This window comes from Panthera uncia, chromosome D2 (genome assembly GCF_023721935.1).
Source record: "Panthera uncia isolate 11264 chromosome D2, Puncia_PCG_1.0, whole genome shotgun sequence".
Classification (NCBI taxonomy): Eukaryota; Metazoa; Chordata; class Mammalia; order Carnivora; family Felidae; genus Panthera; species Panthera uncia.
In genome coordinates, this window is record NC_064818.1 from 13779616 (window position 1) to 13802059 (window position 22444).

Sequence of the window (22444 nt, forward strand, 5' to 3'; positions counted from 1 at the left end):
GTGGGGCTCGAACCCATGAATTGTGAGATTGTAGAAATCCACATTTTAATGTGAAATCTCCTAATTTAAAAATGTTGGCTCAAATGCCTTCATGGTAGTAAATGTGGGGCATGTGAATTGGTGCAGCCACTGTGGAAAACAGTATGGGGCATGGTCCTCAAAAAATTAAAAATAGAACTACCATATGAGCTTGTTTCCACTGGATCCACTGGATTCTACTTCTAGGTATATATCCAAAGGAAACGAAATCAGTATCTTGATGAGATAGCTACACTTGCAAATTCATTGCAGGACTATTACAGCCGAAACATGTAAACAGCAGAAGGGTCCACTGATGAATGACTGGATAAAGAAGATGTGATATATACATATGTATCACAGACAGATATAAATATCGATGTAGATAAGATATATCCATATAGATAAGACAAATACTGTATGATTTCACTTATTTGGCTAAAAAAAGCCAAATTCACAGAAACAGAACAGATTGGTGGTTGCCAGAGGCGGGACATGGGGGTTTGGGGGGAAATGGGTGGAGAGGGTCAAAAGGTACAAACTTCCAGTTATAAGATAAATAAGTTCTGGGGATGTCATGTACAGTATGGTGGCTAAAGTTAACACTATCTGAAAGTTGCTAAGACAGGAGATTCCAAAAGTTCTCATAACAACAACAACAACAACAACATGTAACTATGTGTGAGGTGATGGATGCTAGCTAAATTATTGCGACATTCATTTCACAATATACAAATATATCAAGTCACTTCATCGTACACTTTAAACTAATGTAATGTTATATGTCAATTATAGCTCAATAAAAACCAGGAAAAAGAGAACACATTCTGAATGATACAGAAAAGGGTGCAATCAAATAAGACAGCTACGTATGTTACCAGTGTGTATAAAAGACAATTCGGACGTCACTAGTTCTCAACTTTGGGGCTTACCGTTCTTACCTTCTTATTTCTGTGCATGCTACTTCCTGTGTTGTTAGCCTGCTCCCCCTCTATTTACCTTCAAAATGCTCACTCAGGTGGTACCTCCTCTGTAGAAGTATTTCTGGTCTCTCTCTCTCGGAGGCCAGCGGTCAGTTTGAGCCCCGCCCCATCTACCCTGTATATATAACCATCGTGGTACTTACCACACCACCTTGTTATTTATTTATTTATTTGTTTGTTTATTTGTTTATTTGTTTATTTATTTATTAATTCAGTTATTTAGTTATTGAGAGAGAATGTTAAGCAGGCTACACACTGACACTGTGATTTTTGGCTGAAAGTTGGACATTTTTATATTCTAATATGTAACTTCGGAACTAGTACTCTGTCCCTTACCTTTTCTGTTTTGTTCTGTGTTTGTGTTGTGGTTTTGGCTGTTGAAGGCTGTAGTAGTCCATTTGTTTGGTGACTTTCCCAAACGACTATTGCAAAGACTGTATTCCTTGCCATGTGTGGTCACTGAAATCTGTTCCTTACCTTTTGGGGGGGCTAGTATTTGACAGAGATTTCTTTGGATGCCAGCAGCTGAAAACAAAAACAACAAAAACACACATAGCAATCAAGCATACAAAAGGAGAGACAGAAAAAAGGCACCTCTTACAATCTTTGTAGATTGGGTCTGTCAGTGCCCTCCTTCAGCATTTAGCCAGGTTTGCGCTGAGATCAGGGATCAACACGAGGCTGAAGGTTCAGGGTCCCATTGAAAAGACTCAAAACGAAAGCTTAGGGTCTTTTCTGAGCATGTGTTTTGTCCTTGGAAGGCATAGGGGGCTTTCTAAATCCCCCAGTATACATGGATGCTTTTGAGTGTCCTAATTTCCCAAAGAAACTCGCCTCAACTTTTGCTTAGGCAGTCTAATACGGGTTTCAGCTATAATCTTTTGCCTCAGACATCTGAGGACTGTTAGTTCAGCCTCCAGTGTTTTCAGCAATGCTCATCACTTTTTTGGCCTGAGTTCTGAGGTAGGCAAAGCAGACATGAGTGCCTTCCGTCAGTCCTTCAGGTACCCACCAGGCAGGTTAGAACACATATACACAGTGTAGACACAGCAGTCTGCTAAGGCTCCCATAACAAAATACCACAGACTGAATGGAGAGTAACCAACAGAAGTTTGTTTCCTCACAGTTCTGGAAGCTAGAAGTCCAAGATCCAGGTGCTATCAGGGCGGGTTTCTGGTAAAGCTTCACTTCCTGGCTTACGACGGCTGTTGTCTTGCTGTGTCCTCAGATAGCCTCTCCTTGTGTGTGAACTCTCATGTGTCTTTTCTTCTTATAAGGACACCCACCCTACTGGATGAGGATCTCACCCTTGTGACCTCAATTCTTCTTAATTATTTCCCTTAAGGCCCTTTCTCCAATACTGTCACATCGGGGGTTAAGGCTTCAACATATGAATCTTGAGGGGGCACGATTCAGTCTATAACACACAGTAGCTTGTGAATAAGGTCTTCACTCCTTCCTCCGGAGCCAGGGACGAGGGTTCCCTTCCAGAAACGTGGACTGCTGATGCTTAAAGACCAAAACTGCCTAAAGGGCACAGGGGAAAGGCAAATAAAATGACCACAGAGCTTTCCTACCATTTTGAAATTCCCTTTTCTTCAGTCAGCGTTCATTTGGTTGCTGTAAACTTTTGACTGTTTTACAGAATTCTGGCAAAAGTTGGTACTCATGGTTCCCGCTTGTTTTTGTGTTTCTGGGGAGGGAGCTATCAAGAACTTGGAGCTGCAGACTCCACCAATTTGCTGATGTCAATCTAGCCCATGCTTCTTAAAAGTTGAACTTTTGTAGTCCCTTTATTCCCAGAAAAGAGCACAATGTTTGGTATGAGAGAAGAGTTAAATAAATATTGAATACACATGTCAATCTTGGTGAGCATCTAGGCTAATGCAGTGCATGGGCGAGAGTCTAAAGCCTTCATGGGAAAGCTTCAAGGAAATTCAAGGCTCTGGAAGGAGGTTGGAGGTTGGAGAATCTGGGGGCTGGTATAGACCAAAGTCTGCGGGAAACAGAGCACCAAGAGCCACCTATGTCCAAAGCCAGAAAGTTCTGTGTAAACATGTTTTGCTATATTATATTATATTATATTAACTTTATTTTATTTTTGAAAAATGTTTACTTATTTTTGAGAAAAAGACAGTGTGAGCGGGGTAGGGACAGAGAGAGTGGGAGACACAGAATCCAAAGCAGGCTCCAGGCTCTGAGCTGTTAGCACAGAGCCCAATGTGGGGCTCAAACTCACAAACCACTAGATCATGACCTGAGCCAAAGTCGGATGCTTAACTGACAGAGCCCCCCAGGCGGCTCCATGCTATGTTATATTTATGACGATTCATTTTCAAATGCTTCAGGATGATATGTAAATGTGGGAAGATGAGTTTACCCTATGTTATCAATATCTTAGGATTGTTTAAATTATCATTGCAAGTGGCAGAAGTACTTTGATAGAACAATTCAATTTTTATTCTTTGGTTAAATAAGGCATAAAATTGTCAAGCCCAACAGACTACACAAGGAGTCAGCAAAGTATGACCCATGGGCCAAATGTGGTCTGATGTAAGTTTTTGTAAAAAAAAAAAAAAAAGTTGAATTGGAACACAGCTATTCTACTATCTATATATTGTCTTTGGCACCTGTTGTGCTACAACAACAGAGCTGAATTGTTGTGAAAGACCATATAGTCTTCAAAACCTAAATTTATTTTATTTTTTTAACATTTTAAAAAAATTGTTTTATTTATTTTTAGACAGAGAGAGACAGAGCATGGGCAGGGGAGGGGCAGAGAGAGAGGGAGACACAGAATCTGAAGCAGGCTCCAGGCTCTGAGCCATCAGCACAGAGCCCGATGCGGGGCTGGAACTCACAAACTGTGAGATCATGACCTGATCGAAAGTCGGAAGCCCAACTGACTGAGCCACCCAGGTGCCCCCCAAACCTAAATTTTACTATATGTTCTTTTACAGAAAAAATTTGCTAACTGTTGTTCTACAGCCTGATATTTGAAGGCCACTTTGGCAGGATATAACATCCTGGGTTCACACTTTTCTTCCCTTCAATTTTCAGAAAATATTTCTCCATTGCTATCTTGCTTTTTATGTAACTATTGAGACATCTAATGCCAACCTGATTGTGAGTCAGCTGGTCTTTGCTGGAATTCCAGCAATTTTTTCCCCTTAAAGTGTAAAGGTTTTACCAGAAATATATTTTGAGAATGATCATTCTGGGTCAATTGTCTCAGGTATACATTTTTCCCCTATATATGTCCAGATCTTCTTTTATTTTCACAAAATTTTCTTGAATTTACTAATTTAAATATAACCATCCATTGTTTTGTTTTCCTTTTAGGGGACTTCAATCATTCACATATTGTAAATGTTGGGTTTTATTTGTTGATTTTATGTATCTATAGCTTTTGCCAGATCCTTTTGCTTCTATTTGTTGATTTATTGTGTCTTACTCTTCTTGATTTTTATAATTCTTCTACTCAGGTTTCAATATTTTCAGCAAATCTATTATCTCTAGGTATTTTATAAGGTCTTTATTTCTGAGATGATTTTTTTCTTTATTTCTTCAGTTTGGTTAATTAACTATTTCACATTTTCATATTTTTGTCCATTTCTCTTCTGATTAGACTTCTTATTCAAGGCATTCTCTTACACCTGAACATGCATTGATATGTTAAATATCAATGATATTTAATTTGTGTGGCAGGTCAAAGACTTGGGGACGAACGACAGATACTCAGGGCAGGAGTGGCTGAAGAAGCCTAGGCTCAGAATGGTTAAAGGAAATTTTGCCAAGACTCAACTGAGTTCATTGTGGAGGTGAGCTTTGAGCTTTCAGCAGGAGTTTGGCTTAGAGGCTTGGACACTGAGAGGTCAGAAGTCAGATGAGTTTCCACTATGCAGGCATTTTTTGATAAAGCTTCAGTGTCTTTATTGGGGGGAACAATGGGAATGACTCAAAAAGATCTGAAGGAAATTAACAAAATCCAAGCCATTCCCAGAACCTGAAGGTTGGATTGCATCAGTAGCCAAGCAATCCCTCTGATTTAGGAAGGATCATTTTAGATTCAGTCTTTCCTGTGCCATCATTAAGGGTTGCTGGTATAAACTGAAGCACCGATTAGACCCCTTTCCAATATTCAGTATAGACACTAAGGACTAGCATGATAAGGATTCCCATAGAAATGGGGAAACTGAACCCTGTGTGCACTAGTTATTGGAAGTCCAGAGGACACACAGCTCACATTGAATAAGAAGAGGCTTAACGCTGCCCACCATGTGCCAACATGTTCATGAACCTTAGGATGATAGGGAAAACACTGATATTATTTTGGATGAAATAGGTAACCCTAATCATTATTTGACAGGATCCTGGGAGAATTCCATGATGTTGACTATGGGATATATAAGATGACTGAGATGTTCACCCTGTACTGTCCAAGGGGAATTGACGTAATTGTTATAAATCATGTCTAATTATTTTAAAAGCTTATAAAAAAGAGCCAATTCAATAAATACATCCTACTGTTTATGTGGGACCCTGCTGGGTGCAAAGGACAAAAATTAAGGAACACAGATTTTTTTTTTGTCCCTTAGGAATATTAATACTGTAAGAGAGAGAAGTTGTGACTATAATGTGTGGCACAGGAGATAGAGAAATTTCTGTGCAGGCCACAAAGTAGGCGTATTAGCTGTCATGGGGTAAATGAGGAGTTTCATTAAGGAGGAAACATTGGAATTAGACATGTAAGAACATGTAAGATTTGGCCAGGCAGAAAGAGGGAGAGGGAGGAGGAATTCTATGCAGAATTAACAGTGGTACCAAGACAAGAGAAAATACGGTATCTCTGAGAAATAGTAAACAGTCTAGTATGGTTGAAGGGCAGGAGATGTTGGTGATTGTAGTGGCAGGTGAGTTTGGAAAGATTAGTTACTGCCAAATTGCAGTGGGCCTTGAATTCAGGCTCAGGATTAACAGTTTATTTAATAAAGCATTTAATAACAGTTTATTTAATAAAGACCCTGAAGATGTTTGTGCAAGACAGTGAAACAACCCCAGCTTTACAGGACAGATCAGACGACTTGGGACTCCCTGGGTGATACATACTAGGAAATGGGGCGCCTGGGTGGCTTGGTCGGTTAAGTGTCCAACTTCAGCTCAGGTCATGATCTCACGGTCCGTGAGTTCGAGCCCCGCGTCAGGCTCTGTGCTGACAGCTCAGAGCCTGGAGCCTGTTTCCGATTCTGTGTCTCCCTCTCTCTCTGCCCCTCCCCTGTTCATCCTCTGTCTCTCTCTGTCTCAAAAATAAATAAATGTTAAAAAAATTAATGAAGTATTCTACACATGATTTGGAGTTACAACACCACCGACTTGGATGTGAATCATACAGTGATTGCTAGTGTAAGAGTAAGGAAGAAGTTAAAGGTAGTATTAAGATTTTATGCACTGTTACAAGATCATAGTGAGGCCAATTAACACCAATAGAAGGAGGAATGGTTTTCCGGGTGAGAATATAGAATGTATAGTTTGGGACATGTTAACATTGAGGGGCTGCTAGGACACATCGGGAGAAATGTCTGGGAGATGGTTAAAAACTCAGATTTGTAGATGGCAGAGATTTGGAAGTGATTTTCAAGGAGGTGAAAATTAGAGACACAAAACTGGATGAAATGGGAGGCAAGGTGGCCTTGGATGGAAAAGGCCATGGGCTGGAATGCTCTTCAAAGGGAATGATTGCTCAAGCTTGGAAGATGTGCTCTGGTGGTGGTGGTGGTGATGATGTTGATGCTATCGTTTATTGAGTACCTACTTATGTCTAGAAACAGTGCTTAGCTTTCATACATAGTGTTCTGTTTTACCTTGATGATCTTCTAAGTTAGACTGTTTTTATTCTTATTTGACAGGTGAGAAAACTGAGACCCAGTCGTGTCAAGTGACTTGCCCAAGGTCACAAAACTATAAATCGTAGAGCTGGGCTTTGAATCCAGTTCTGTCTGTCCCTAAATTCCATGTTATTAACCACTGCACTCTTCTATAGCTCTGCCCTGAACCTTGTGAGATTTCTATTTTTAGGAATTTGAAGACAAAGCATATCAGCTAAGGGAAAGAGAGTAAGGACTAGAGACACAGAGATAGTAAAGTAGCATCAGTGTGTGCTGAATTCATCCAGGTATAAGAGGAAACGATACATTTTTGGTGCAAATTCAATCTTCCAAACAAACACACTCTTCATTCGGGGCGATGTAGGGATTATGAATGGATCATCAAATCTCCATTTCTGAGTGTTCCGAGCAAAGTGGATTGAGTGTACTACTTTCCAACCCAGGATTCAGAAGTATAAACAAGTGGCCATGTCCCATAGGCAGGGCTGTAGAGGGCGAGAGGTCGGTCAGTGAGGTCCCAGAAGAGCTGTGGGGACCGTGCCTGGGTGTGTGAACACACTCATGAGAAGTGCTTGTTAAGTTGCAAACACGTACAAAAATACTGATTCTTGTCGTTGTTGTTTCGGGGTGGTGGTGCTGGTGGTGTTAGTTGCCTGCAAAGGAAAGTACAGTCAGTGGAGCAGAAGTGGAAGATCTGGTGGAGGAAAGAACTGCGAGTTGAAGGGAAAGGGAAGGACTAGTAGAATCAGGTCCAAGGTGGCTGAGAAGTTGACAAGAGAAGTAGGGGATGGGTAGCCTGGTCATTTTGCTGGAGTGACAAAAAACCTACCATTGACTGCAGTTAGACATCGATACCAGAAAGGAACTTATGGGCACAGTGTCATTTGTAGAAAATACCCAGCCTTTACAGAGCTTTAATGCTAACCGAGATCTTCCTAAGTCCCAGGAGACCATCTGTCATGCTTCTAGGAAGGCCCTTGATAAAATCACTCAGCAGAGAAGCTTGTCCTTAGAGCCTTTCCCTCTGTGTGGTCGCCCCACAAACCAAAGAGTGGGGCTCTGGGAGGGGGGTGGTCAATGAAGGCAGCCTGCTTTGCCTCTCCTAGCCACATGGCCTTGTGGCAAGTCCCTTGATAATCACTTATTAGAGTCATAGAACATTCTGCAGCTTTTAAGTTGCTTTCACAAACATATCCCTGACAACCCTGGGGACCAGAGTTTCATAGCATTTCCTGGTATTTTGATTTATCTTAGCAGTTGACATTTTAGAAGCAGACGTCCTTCTTACTGTCTCTGCCTTCAAAACCTTTTCATTCATCTTGTGCTCAGAAGTCTTGCTCAAATTTTTTTAAAGCTACCTTTCAGCATCTAAAATTCTTTAAATTTTTTAAATGTTTATTTAGTTTTGAGAGAGAGAAAGTGAGTGAGTGGGCAATGGTAGAGAGACAGGGAGACACAGAATCTGAAGCAGGTTCCAGGCTCTGAGCTGTCAGCACAGAGCCTGATGTGGGGCTTGAACTCACCAACCGTGAGATCTTGACCTGAGCTGAAGTTGGACGCTTAACCAACTGAGCCACCCAGGCACCCCTCAGCATCTAAAATTCTAATAGCATTTTTATGCAGGCTAAAGATAACAGAACTTGGATTATTTTCTAATTTCTTAGAAACACCAAGCCAAACACTCTGCAACAGATAAAATCAAAAAACAGAAAACACAAACTTACAATTTAGGAGAAGTCTAGAAGTCCAGCAATCCAAAAGTAACCCATAAAGCCTTTTGATGCAATAATGCCCGCAGGTGAGCCAGATCTGCAGAGAGTTAAATATCCCAATGTGCTTTGGACTTTAAATTGGTGCTGACAGTAAGATCTGACTTAAAAAAAATTAAGCTTTGGAGAAAAATACCGGGATCTCTGTAGATGATCATTGCTTGCTAAAGGGATTTAAGAAAGTTACCAGGTAGCAGCTGGATGAATCAATACCCAGCCCCAAATGGTATCATTTATTTAAAAAAATTGTAATTTCTAGTTAGTGATTAGCTTTCATGGATGATTTAAACAAAATTAAAAAAAAATGGAAGCAGCCTATTTGGTCAAAATATGTACTAAGAGCTCACAGTAAATGTAGCAAATGCACATGCATGGGTACACCCACACCCACACCCACACAAGGTCCTTGATGAAATCCAACGTCTGTGCATTACCACTCAGCAGGGCTACCTACTGGGCACAGATATTTGCAAAATCCTAGAAAACTGAAACCACCAGCATCCCCATGAGGCTGCCTGCTCCATATATTTCAGATGATAAAAGAAGGTGTTCCACATATTCAATGGGGATGAAATCAGAGAACAGGGAGAGAGGGAACTACATCTAGTTGGCATAACTGAGTTGACAGTTCTCATAAATGGAGGGGCCAGAGAAGGATGGTTGGGGATGAAAAAAACCAAACTCTAATCCCTGAAAGAGGTGTAAATTGAAAAAAGAACACCGCTAGTTTTGCTTTCCTTATACCCAAATCTCCCCCTTCGTTGCGTGCAGAGACTGACCCGGAGGTCCATCAAATTGACTCATTTCCTGAACTCTGAGCAGAAGTGAGATGAGCTACTTTCAGGCCTCTCCTCTCTAGCCTGTGGATGAGCGTCGCCATCTTGAAGTTGCATGTTGAAGATGAAGAGCCATAGCGAAGGGGTCTGGGTCCCAGAGTCACTGCTCAGGGGAGAGCTATCTGGTGACTAGGAATACGTTTTGAATGTGAATGAGTTTGGGCTACTCACCAGGTGTGCGTGTGATGGCACCTGGTGTTACACAGTGCCCCCTCTCCCCTCAGGCATGCTGCGTTAGGTGGGCACCAACAGTATCCTGTAAGACCCTGGGTTAACGGCTGCTTCCGCCTCGCCCCTCAGATTCCCCTACATCACTGGAATTCAGGAGATTCCTAAGAAATTGAAGAGAGTAGGTAGGTGGCCAGCTGCTCTTCCATTTTTCTTTTTTTTTTTTTTTTAATGTTTATTCATTTTTTGAGAGACAGAGGCAGAGCTGAGTGGGGAAGGGGCAGAGAGAGAGGGAGACACAGAACCGGAAGCAGGCTCCAGGCTCTGAGCCATTAGCACAGAGCCTGATGCGGGGCTCGAATTTGTGAACTGTGAGATCATGACCTAAGCCAAAGTGTGACGCTCAACCGACTGAGCCACCCAGGCGCCCAGCTGCTCTTCTATTTCTAATAAGGAGTAAACATGGGGGATTCCTGGAGGAAACCTTCTAGAGGTTCTTAAATTCATTTCATTTATTTTCTTATGGTGAAGTGTCTCTTCCTTAGGATGCCTTTCTATGGAGATACTTGTATTTACAAGTCAAAAGCTAAGAAGGCACACTTAGGTTCTTATGTGCTCATGTCAGCTCTCAGAGAGAAAGTGCCCTTCCCAGGGAGATTCCCCAGCCATTGGGTTCCCTCTAGGCCATTTTCCTCTATTCTAGACTCCTGCCATTACTGTTCCTGAGGCTCCTAATACAACTGCAGTTATTACTGGCTGGTGGCTTTATGTGTATTTCCAAATCTCCCCAGGAAGCATATTCTTTTTTTCAGTAAGAGAAAAAAAATTCACCATGTTTTGTTCTGAGCTAAAATTCACAACTCATTATTACACTGTAATTACATGAAGTCTCATTTCCCATAATTTCAGTAACTCTTTTTTTTTTTTTTTTGATAATTTAGAGAAGATTGACCTCGGCTGAAGTTTACCAGTATTTTAACTCAAGGAAAGGGTTTTCTTGGGATGCCCGGCTGCTTCAGTCTGTAGAGCATACAACTCTTGATCTCCGGGTGGTGTGTTTGAGCCCCACGTTGGGTGTAGAGATTACTTCAAAAAAGGGGGGGGGGTTTTCAAAAATGTGACAATGCTGAATACAAGAAAAAATATGGAAGGGAAAATATCATTGTTTAAAATGTTTTTAAAAATATGTTTTGGGGGGTCTCCTGGGTGGCTCAGTCAGTTAAGCGTCTGGCTTCGGCTCAGGTCATGATCTCACTGTTCATGGGTTCAAGCCCCGCATTGGGCTCTGTGCTGACAGCTCGGAGCCTGGAACCTGCTTCGGATTCTGTGTCTCCCCTCTCTCTGCCCCTTCTCTGCTCAGGCCCTGTCTCTCTCAAAAATAAACATTAGGGGCACCTGGGTGGCTCAGTCGGTTAAGCGTCTGACATCGGCTCAGGTCATGATCTAGCAGTTCGTGAGTTTGAGCCCTGCGTCAGGCTCTGTGCTGACAGCTCTTAGCCTGGAGCCTGCTCTGGATTCTGTGTCCTTCTCTGTCTGCCCTTCCCCCACTTGTGCTCTGTCTCTATCAAAAATAAATAAGTGTATAAATTTTTTTTAATAAAAAAAATAAATAAACATTAAAGAATTAAAAAAATATATGTTCTGGGATGCCAGGGTAGCTTGGTCGGTTAAGCATCTGAGTCTTGATTTGGGCTCAAGTCATTGTTTGTGGGTTCCAGCCCCACACTGGGCCCTGTACTGACAGTGCAAAGCCTGCTTGGGATTCTCTCTCTCTCTCTCTGCCCCTACCCTGATTGTGCTCTCTCTCTCTCTCAAAATTAATAAACTAAAAAAATATGTTTTAAGCACTGTGGAGAACTTTCACATCCTCTTTATTTCTCTATCATTGACGCATTTCTTATAAATCATTCCTAGTCATCCTTAAAGCAGTTTGACTGAGGAGTCCTGCTGGGCCATCACAAGCCCAGCTGCATGGGAAGGATCTGTTTGGAACCAGGCAGCAACCATGGATCTCCACACTGGGGGGGGATTGAGGCCACGGCCAGGAGCCCGGGGACTGGCTGGTCAGCGCGGCCCTCCTAGGCTGCTCCTCGGGGTCTGGTATTCCTTGCTCCAGAACCAAAGTCCTAGGAGACTGCAGCCTGCTGGCCAAGTGCAGTTCACCCCTCGTTTCCCTCCCTGGACTGTGGGGGGGAGGGATGGTGGCACCCATATGGAGCATCTGTTCCCTTCAGCCTCCGAACCGATGCAATGTGCTGTTTTAAATAGGGATCAGATGCCGGGCAGCCAAAACCAAGCCAACTACCCAGGAAATGTCCTCTCTGCTTGTAAGATTTTGGCAAAGGCATTTTAACTCATTTCATGGGGCAACCGTTTATTATCTAATAAACCACTTTATTGAGATATTATCCACATGCTGTAAAATTCCCCCCTTTGAAGTGTATGAAAAATTGAATTTTATTTAAAAAATTTTTAATGTTTATTTATTTTTGAGAGAGAGAGAGAGAGACAGAACGTGAGTGGGGGAGGGGCAGAAAGAGAGGGAGACACAGAATCTGAAGCAGGCTCCAGGCTCCGAGCTATCAGTACAGAGCCCGAAGCAGGGCTGAAACTCACAAACGTCAAAATCATGACCTGAGCCGAAGTCAGATGCTTAACTGACTGAGCCACCCAGGCACCCCGAAACTGAATTTTAGAATATTCACAGAATTGTACAACCACAACCACATTCCAATTTTAGAACAAATCATTTATTTTCAAAATCGAGTATGAAGAACTCCACATTATGCGTCCCTAGCTAGATTTGGAAACACACCTGTTCTACAGGGTGGTAGGTTCTCTGGCAACAGTTTCTTCTCTCCTGTTTCTCTTTAGCCTGAGCGTCTGCAGAGCAGGTATGAGTTCCCAGAGACAGCTGTGACTCGATGTGGCAAGGCGGCTGGTCACTTCGTGTCCTCTGGCTCCAAATGGTCACGTTCTGACAGAGAAGGTAGGATTGGAGGCTTCTAAGCGTCTTTGGGACCCTGATCAGCAGCAGAGGCCCCGTATCCTCTTTGTACTTTCTGTCTTTACTTCTACTCTTCAAAGGAGCAAAATTGGAAGAATCCTTTCATTGCTATCCAGACTGGCCTCTAGAGGGCAGACGATTCCCCAGACAGAGCACTGATGGAGCCTGTTTCTCAAAGCCACGCCATGGTTCCATTGGAAGGGACTCTTTTTCTGGGATTCTTCTCTTCATAGACCCCTTCTGGGTTAGCCACAGCTCACACCAGTCCTTGAAACCTGCTTGGGGTGGAGGTGGGAAGTTGTGGTTTGTATCCTTTCTGGAAAGAAAGCTCTCAAAGCCCCTCAACCCTCTTCCAACTCGTGTTTATAATGTCCTGAGAGGACCATTAACCATTCCTGAGAGTTTTAACCTTTTTATGTCACATACCTCACCTTTAATATATTTTTTTTTATTATTATAACATGTAAATAACATAAAATTTACCATGGAGGCATTTCCAGGTGGACGTTTCAGCGGCACTGGGTACCTTCACATTGTTGTGCCCCGTTACCACCATCTGTCTCCAAAACATTTTTATCTTACAAAATTGAAACCGTGTCCCCACTGAATGAAAACTCTTCATTTCCAGCCGCTAGCGACCAAACCTCTGTGTCTATGAACTTGACTATTCTGGGTACCTCATATAAGTGGATCATGTATTTGTCCTTTTGTGACTTCTTTCTTTCAGCATTATGTCTTCAATGTCCATCCATGGTGTAGCGTGTGTCAGAATGTTCTTTTTTTTTTTAAGGCTGAATAATATTCCACTGTGTGTACATGTTGTTTATTCATCTGTTGATGGACACTTGTGGTACTTCCACCCCTTGGCTTTTGTGAATAAGGCTGCTATGACCCTAGTGGACAAATACCCCTTTGAGTCCCCGCTTTCAATTCTTTTGGGTCTTTACTATCTTTTAGGCTAAATGGGTGTGCGGGGTAAATCTCCTCTAGTGTAGGCTTTCCCAACTTTTTCATGCTGTGGCTTCCATAGGAAATGTTTGTTTGGCACCCTGACGTGACAAAATCATGGAGGTGACTCGTCCAGGCTCCGCTAAGGGGGCTGAGGGGTTCCCCCTCACAGCACACACTGGACACATCAGGCAGGGAGCTCTCTGTTTTGGACAGCTCAACTCACCAGTTCTTATTTATTATTCTAATTTATTTTTAGTTTTTAATTTACATCCAAGTTAGTTAGCATATAGTGCAATAATGATTTCAGGAGCAGAACCCAGTGATTCATCCCCTGCGTATAACGCCCAGTGCTCACCCCAACAAGCATCCTTCTTAATGCCCCTTGTCCATATAGCCCCCCCCCCCACAAACCCTCCAGCAACCGCCAGTTTGTTCTCTACTTTTAAGAGTCTCTTATGTTTTGTCTGCCTCCCTGTTTTTATTATTTTTGTTTCCCTTCCCTTATGTTCATCTGTTTCGTCTCTTAAAGTCCTCATATGAGTGAAGTCATATGGTATTTGTCTTTCTCTAATTTCGCTTAGCATAATACACTCCATTCATGTTGGAGCGAGTGGCAAGATTTCATCGTTTTTGATCAACGAGTAATATTCCATTGTACATATAAACCACATCTTCTTCATCCATTCATCTGTCAATGGACATTTGGGCTCTTCCCACACTTTGGCTGCTGTAAACATTGGGTACATGTGCCCCTTCCAAACAGCACACTTGTATCCTTTGGATAAATGTGCTATTGCTGGGTCGCAGGGTCGTTCTAGTTTTAATTTTTTGAGGGACCTCCGTACTGTTTTCCAGAGTGGCCGCACCAGTTTGCATTCCTACCCGCAGTGCAAAAAGATCCTCTCTGTCCGCATCCTCGCCAACATCCGTTGTTGCCTGAGTTGTCACTGTCAGCCACTCTGACAGGTGTGAGGTGGTACCTCATTGTGGTTTGGATTTGTATTTCCCTGATGATGATGAGTGATGTTGAGCCTCAGCTCACCAGTTCTGACCCCAAGGAGCAAGTGAGGCATGGTGTATGGTCGCTCTAGGTGTGGCTGGCAGGGTGACGTGTCCTGAAGAAGCTTGCCGTCTCGTCTCCTCTCTGCTCCCCCCACACCCACCCTTAGAGAACCTGGCCGTTCGCAGCTGCAGAATGAGAGGCATTGGACCTCACGGCCCCTGGCTGCAGCTGCCTGGAACAGGATATTGAGGCTGGTACCTCAAATTCTCTACAGAGCTAGAACGAGGTTAGGACACCGAGGCAGAAGTGAGGGGTGGGAGTGGAGCTGGAAGACCGTGCCAACATGGCGACCGAGGCCGCCACTTGGAGGTAGCTATGAGGGCAACGTGAGCTGAGGAAGCAGTCTGTGCAGAAAAAAGAGAGACACAAGCAACACCCAGAGCTGAGTAGGGGGCAGGCGCCTGGAGGGAAAGGAGAGGGGGGGTGAAGGGAGAGGAGGAGGGGAGGGAGACGATGCCTCAAGACATTTTGTATGAAGCCCAGATGGCTGTTTTGCATTTTGCTTTTGTGCCAGTCACTTCTGTCGTCACCATGAGAATCTTCGCCCCTTGAGGTGGCTGGGTGGGTTTTCATGCCTTGGTGGTGCGGGAGGGTGGGACCTGCTGGGAGCGGGAATGGGCGGGAGTGGGCACCGTGGGAATGCAACAACGGGGCCGCCAACACAGCACGAAATGCTTCTTTTTTAAATAGTTTATTCATCTGTTTGGCCAAACAGGTAATGGAAACTGAGAATAATAATTTGCTAAAAAGTTCAGGTCACGAATGCCCCCTTCCCGTATGAAACGAAAGACTCCATGGTTAACAGAGTGCACCATTGGGTTATGACAACATTTCAAAATAAGGTCTCCATTTCGTATGTAACAATGTAAACTTCAAAAATAGTAAACTCTAACCCCCTTGTCCCTCTTTACAAGATCTATCACAGATAGAATTTTTCTGGCAGACCTAAGTTGTGTAAGTAAACAGCCTGGTGCTTTAAAAGTTTCATAAAAAGGTTTACAGGTTCAGGAAGTAATTTTTCCAGCTTGGTCACGAAGTGAAAGCAATTCACCTCCGGCATAGTCTACCTTATATGTGCATTGCACACCGCTAACCATGTGCCATTACACAGGTCACCAGCTTGTCATTTTTTGTACACACACACACATATATAGTTTTATTGGTTTCTAAAGATTTTTACACCTAAATGAGAAGACGGCGCCAGTGACTTACAATGTCACCTCGCTTCACGTAGGTAAAGACGAAAATTCTGTAGAAGGCACTGTAATTTCTCTTGCATGATCTTACACAGACACAGGAGAGCAGCCAGCTGGGGCTTGGGCTTCTCTTTCCCTCTCTGTCACCCGGCGCGGGCCTGTCCTCCTCCAACCGTCACCCCGAGGTTAAGTCCACAGTCGATGGGTTCTGCAGTCCGTTTCCCTTTGCCGCGTCACCTCTTAACGTCCTCATCCATCCATCCCTCCGTCCGCCCAGATTGACCGAACAGTCAGCTTTTGGTTCGTTGAGATCCCTTAAAATTAAGAATACAGCTCTGGTATAAAACAAAATATGACCCTACCATAGCTGGAAAGTAATCACAGTGTGCAATGTAATTTTCAGTTGCTAAGATTCAGAACACTTGGCCCTGCCTCTCGTCATCCCCGGACAATCAATGCCAGGGTAACCGTAACCAGCTTTACATTCACTGAAAAAGGGCCGCGAGGCTCTTCTTGTCTCTCTCATTTTGAACTGGTAACCTTAGGAGAAAGGTCTGATGTGGAAAAAGTGCAAGCAAATTGGACATGCCAATAAATACCGTATAACTTACCGCAGATTACCGGAACTGTACAGGTATGTACACCTTACCAAACCGAGGGGCCCCCGCCAGGAAGAGACCCCCCAAGTCACTAACAACGAGCGTGAGCGTTCGCCGCAGAGTTCTGGAGGGCCCACGGTCAGCGGGCGAACGAAGGGCGGGCTCTTCTGTTCTTGCTCTGAGGTCCCGAGCCCGGGTCTGCAGCGCCCTCCGCCGTCTCCTCCTTCTTCCTCACCTTGAGGCGGGTCAGCAGCTTGATCAACCAGACATCCCACTCCTCGGGCAAGAGCAGGAGGAGGAAGCCCAGGCCGATGATGATGATGGCGATGACCCGGACCCCATTGAAGACGATCTTACTGGTGTAGTGATCAACCACTGCACGAGACCGAGAAAAGCCGGGTTACTCGGAGGTGAGCCAGGCGCAGGGGCTGGGGCGTCCCCTCGCGGGCCGGCAGGAAGCGGTCTTCCTTGACCGCAGGATCTTCCTCAGGGTGGCTTCGTTCCTTGCGGGCAGGGGCTGCCTCTCAATTTTATAAGCCTGGTGCTTGTATGTCACTTCCCCAAACTGACCTGGCACCTCAGTTCAGGCACTGATTTATGTGACAGGCAAAAAAAATGGTGGGGGGGGGGGGAAATTGGGGAAAAACCCCCCCCCCCCCCCCCGGACGATTATTTTTGGCCCACCTCCCGAGGGTCCGGGGGAGGGGGGGCGGGCAGGATAATGAAAACATTATTGCTTTCTTTATATTTTTGGTACTTTTCATGTTTTTTTTTTTTACAATGACGTTTTGTATTTATAACTTAAAAGCATTATTTCCCAATATCCGCATAGGTACGGTTTAAAGGCCAAAGTCACACTGGTGTTTTGAAGATAATAAATATAAATTCTTGTTCCACCCCAGGCCGTTATTAGCACGACACTTCAAAGCCACCTGGGTCGTCACTGACTATCCAAGTTTATTAAAGGTCCACGGGGCACATGGCTCATACCCGACCCACATCGGGTGAGGGAACACAGTGAGAAGCAGGATTAACGTCCGGTCACAAAAATCTACACCATCGCTCTCTTCATACCGGAATGGTCAAAACCACTCACTGGGGATATTAAGGTTTTTCTTTTTTCCTTTTTTTTTTTTGCTTCATTTCCCTGCGTTCTTAATTAAAACCAGACAAAGCAAATTTGGAGGCCGCCTTCTACACAAGAGACACCAACTGCTTACTTTTCTATCATTTTGTGACAGAGCGTTTGCTGACTTCGAGCACGCGGCCTTTGAAAGCCACCTTGCTGGCCGGCGGTCGCCGGCTCTCCACGTGTGGGCCCAGGATGTGGCCCCGGATATGGCCTGGCTCTGGCCTTCTCCCCTCACGGGTCTCCACTCTCCCTGCTTCCCCCCAGCCTCCCCTCCCTGCCTCTCACCTTGCCACTAGGGGAGGCAGAGAAAGACACAGGGATAAGAGTTAAAACGGGAAGAGACACTGTTAGCAGCCCTTTGGTGGAACTAAAGTGCCTCTTTTGTCTCACTGCAATTCAGCAAGGCTTTAATTTTTAATAATGGCGGAACATTCTGTGAATTCAACGGACGGGGACAGTCAATTAGCAAGGCCCACGGGCTGCGCCCCAGATAGGCGCCAGGGAGGGTCGGGAAACCACCCAATGGCTCCGCTCTGACACATCAGGTAACGGTGGCCACCTTTGCTCCTCTCTTCCACTGGGGAATTGGATGTGATCCCTTCCTTGGCCGCAGAATTAAACTCCTAGGTTGCAGGTGAGTGATGAGAAATGATGCTGATTTCTCTCTCAAACCCCTGGCTGTACGATACGGACAAAGTAAGCATCCGTCTAGGAACCACCTGTGATACGCCTTCTCCAAGTGAAGAACGCCGTGACTACAAAGACGCCGTAAGGGGTAGGGGGTAAGCTGAGAAGTTATTTTCCAGAAGGCAGCAGAGTCTGGAGGCTCACAGTGTGGACCGCTTCTTACCAGCTCTCTCTGACGCATTCAGCCTTTTGAGATATTGACTGAGGGGAGGTACTACCTTCACATTCGGGTGGGACAAGCAAAGACCCAGCGAGGCAATGGGTTGGGACCACCATCCTCCAGGTGGGCAGAGCCCGTGCTGCCACCCCCACCAGGCCTTTTTCCACACGCTGCCCTGAGGTGCCCCTAGGAGGGTCTGGGGCCAGGGTGAGGCACATACAGAACAAGCGGGACAGGAGGGGTGAGGAACCAGATCACAGGAAAAGGCTTCGGAAATTGAGAGCTGTCAACGGGGCGAGTGCTACAGAGAGAAGAGATTTACAAACCCTTCTCCGGCTAACGACAGGTTACACGGGGGCGTCAGGTGTGGGGGGGGGGTGGCTACGGGAAGAAAATCCAAAATTGCCACCAGGATGAGCCAGGAAAGGAGGAAGGTGGGGGGCAGGCGACCACAAAGTTTTGGAAGAGCTTCCGACTGTCCCCAGCAGAAAACAAAGCAAGGTCCCGAGTCACCGGGGGAAAGGGCTCTCGCTCTCCGGGGAGGCGGAGAATCACGTGCGCGCTCCTTCGGTCTGTAAACCCTACATCATACCCATCACACCCTGAGCACATTTTCTGCCCCAGAAAGTCACTTGCAAAAATTAAAAGTTTCTTCCCGCTACATAGTTTTCCATGCTTCTTACTCATATGAATGACACTCCTCTCCGGTCCTCACGTCAGTTAGCCCTGAGATGGCTTTAGACTAGCTGTACTTTGGTGTGCTATGTGAAAATCAATGCATTCTGGAGAAATACCGTATATATGAGAAACACCGACTTGTACCTAAGTGCTTGCTTTATTTCGTTTTTTATTTATTTTGAGAGAGAGCGAGCAGGCTCCACATTGTCAACATGAAGCCCGACATGGGGCTCGATCCCACGAACCGTGAGATCATGACCTGAGCCGAAATCAAGAGTCAGACACTCAACCGACTGAGCCACCCAGGCACCCCTAAGTGCTTTCTTTTTATACAGAAGGTTAAACCTGCTTTCCATGGCAGGCACAGCAAGAGTGTGTGTGAGTACGTGTGTTTGTAAGCATGCACACGTGTGTGTGTGTGTGTGTGTGTGTGCAAGCAGATACTGGAAGCCATACTGGCTTACCTGCATTCACAGGTACACTGAGGACGATTCCAACAGACATCAGAGTGGGATACGTAACAGCAATTCCAAAATTTAATACAATATTGAATGCTGAAATAAAGAAGAGAGAGGGTGTTATTCGTGGCTGGCCCTGGACTTTACAGCCTCCCTGGTCTGTCCCACCCCACCTTCTCTGATGAGGCTGGAGTCACGGGAGTTACCACTGACTCAGTGACCTTGGGTGGGGATTAGGGTCGAACACCCTGATTATGTAGCTTTCCTTCCTTCCCTGAGCTCTGAAGAAGGGAAAAGAAATGCGGAAAAGGTGGTCAGCGGGAAGGCACTGGAAAAGAGGGCCGGGGCTATCCTACTCATCCTACATCCCGGTGCTTTCTGCCGGCAGTGACCATGGCAGGCGCTTCGGGTTATGCATTTTTAGATGGAAACTGGGCGAGGCACCTTCTTGGCCACTTTTCTGCCTAGGACCCGCCTTCCATCAAGGAATGGTGATGATGATATTAACAGTAATGATAACTGATAATATTTATTGGACACCGATGTGTATTAGACACTGTTCTAAGAACCTTGCACGTATTATTTGCCAACTCCCTACCGGTCCTGTGGGGACTGTTCTGTTATCCGTTCTGTTATCAGTAGGTCACTACTCAGAGCGGCAGTGACCATGGCTACTGCTGCCTCGACTGTGGTTCTGAATTAGAATCCAGTGCCATCTTTACAAGGACTTAACAGTCTTTAAAGACTCAACCATCTTGAAAAGCACTGGGAATTTCAGCATAACAACAGAATGCTTTTCTTCTTCAGGGCATGGGTTTGCAGATGCCCCTTGAGCTGCCCGGTCCTGTGCACTCATCATTGCTTCTGACGGCGGGGATTCTGACGGGGTGATCGACACTTACTCAATAAGAGGACTGAAAATCCACAAAGGTTTCCCCATGGAATGTCATCGAAGGAGCTCCAGTATTCCACTTTGGTAAAGTAGAGGATGACGGGAATACAGGTGATGAAGAGGATGTTAAACACACCCAAAATGGACAAAAATAAGGCGGCTTCTCCGAACTTAGCACTGCCCAGGAGGAGCTTGAACAGAACCTGCCGGAGGAAGCAGAGGAGGCCGGGTGAAGACTCGCCCCAGACGTCACCTTGTCACAGGGGGAGTAGAATGCACCTGATGAGGCTGGGCTGGACCACAGGACTGCAGCCACGTGAAGGGTAAATCCTACCTTACCAGGCTTCATGGAAAAGGTGGTGGGGTCTGACCTATGTGCACCTGTACACATATCCAAATCTCAGTAGCGCCATAATGAAGAGTTACGGGTCTCTGGCCTCATAGAAGGCATCTTCAGGACTCATGGGTTTTCACGCTAGGCTTCATTTGTCTGTGTTGTGTTCATTGAATGTTTACTTATTTTTGAGAGAGAGAGAGAGCGAGAGCGCGTGCGTGTGAGAGAGCACACAAGCGGGGAAGGGCCGAAAAAGAGAGAGGGAGACACAGAATCCGAAGCAGGCTCCAGGCTCCGAGCTGACAGCACAGAGCCCGACACGAGGCTCAAACTCATGAGCCATGAGATCACGACCCGAGCCAAAGTCGGACCCTCAACTAACTGAGCCACCCAGGTGCCCCTGTCTGTGTTGTATTCATCACACGACATCCCAGGTTCAGAGAGTCTGAAGAGGAGGAAGCCACAGAAATTACAAGTGACTACCATTCGTCTGATGGATCTCTGACTTTGCACAACACAGCTTGCCCTCAGTGAAAAGAGCTTTGGCTGCAAAGCCATGTTCTGCAAATCGAAGGTAGAGGGACTGTAACACTCAGCTCATCTCTGCTCCATCCCGCCACCTCATTCCAGAACCGGCAAGGGTTTTAGTGGAACGCGCCCGCCCCACTCTGAGTTCTTACACCTGTTCTTGTTTGTACATATTTCAAATGTGTGAGGGCCGGAGAGAGAGGGGTAGATGTGCCTGGAGGCTGGGAAGCTGGGATTACAGAGGCAGCCTTCAGGGAACGATCCACAACCAGGGAACTAACTGATCTGAGTCGAGCTTGAGTCTCCTCCTACCCTGCCTGCTTCTTCCTTTTTTCAGCCAGTTCTCAAGTCTTTCAGGTATTTCTGGGCATACGTGCAAGGAGCACGAAGAGGGAAATAAATTGCTCAGGCTTCCACCCGCTAGCCCCTCTGCGTAAGGAGGGGGCAGGGGAGGAGATGGGAAATGGGAATCAAAATCAGCATTATTTGTGCTCATTGTGGATTGATTGCATTTCCGTGCGCCCTCTGCTTCCCATTAGCACGCAGCTAATCGAGTGCAGCCCAGTGTGGCCTTGTCCTATTTTCTGCATTTGAATAGTGTCTTTGAAGTCTCAGAGCGGCGTGGGCCTATCACATCCTCTTGGCGAGCTGTGTTCCGGAGAAGGAAGATGGCCTGTGTGCGTCTCTCTGTGGGCAGTGAGGGCAGGGAGCTGATGAAGGATGGGAAGGTGCCGTTATTTCGCATTCCCAAACCACAAAATGTCTTACGCACAGAGCTGGGAAAAAGTGCCTTTTCTTATACCTCTCTACCATACATCATTTTCTCTGTCCTACTGTCTGGATCCCCAAAGGGCCAGTAAGTCTCAAAGCTAAATCCTCACTCCTCCCTGGATCCTCCTCGAAACCTCCAGGTCGGAGATCAGAGACTATTTGCATTCTTCACCATGGACATAAAAGGAGAGAGGAAGAAAGGGAAGGAGGAGGGAGAGCAGCCAGAAGCCATGATGGGGTGGGGGAGCAGAGAGTGGGGATCAAAACTGGTCCCATCCAGGGGCGCCTCAGTCGGTTACGCATCTGACTTCAGCTCAGGTGATGATCTC

General features: G+C 45.4%; 1 protein-coding gene across 1 annotated transcript in view; it reads right to left on the reverse strand.

Moving 5' to 3' along the window:
* Positions 1-15355: 15355 nt before the first annotated feature.
* Positions 15356-22444, reverse strand: part of SLC35F3 (solute carrier family 35 member F3) — a 73236-nt gene continuing 66147 nt past the window's right edge. Inside the window, exons 5-7 of the mRNA XM_049645981.1 lie at positions 20493-20685; positions 19597-19686; positions 15356-16850 (exon numbers count right to left, since the gene is read on the reverse strand). Coding sequence (XP_049501938.1) covers positions 16615-16850; positions 19597-19686; positions 20493-20685 — 519 coding nt within the window. The 3' untranslated portion in view covers positions 15356-16614. The remainder of the gene's footprint in view (positions 16851-19596; positions 19687-20492; positions 20686-22444) is intronic.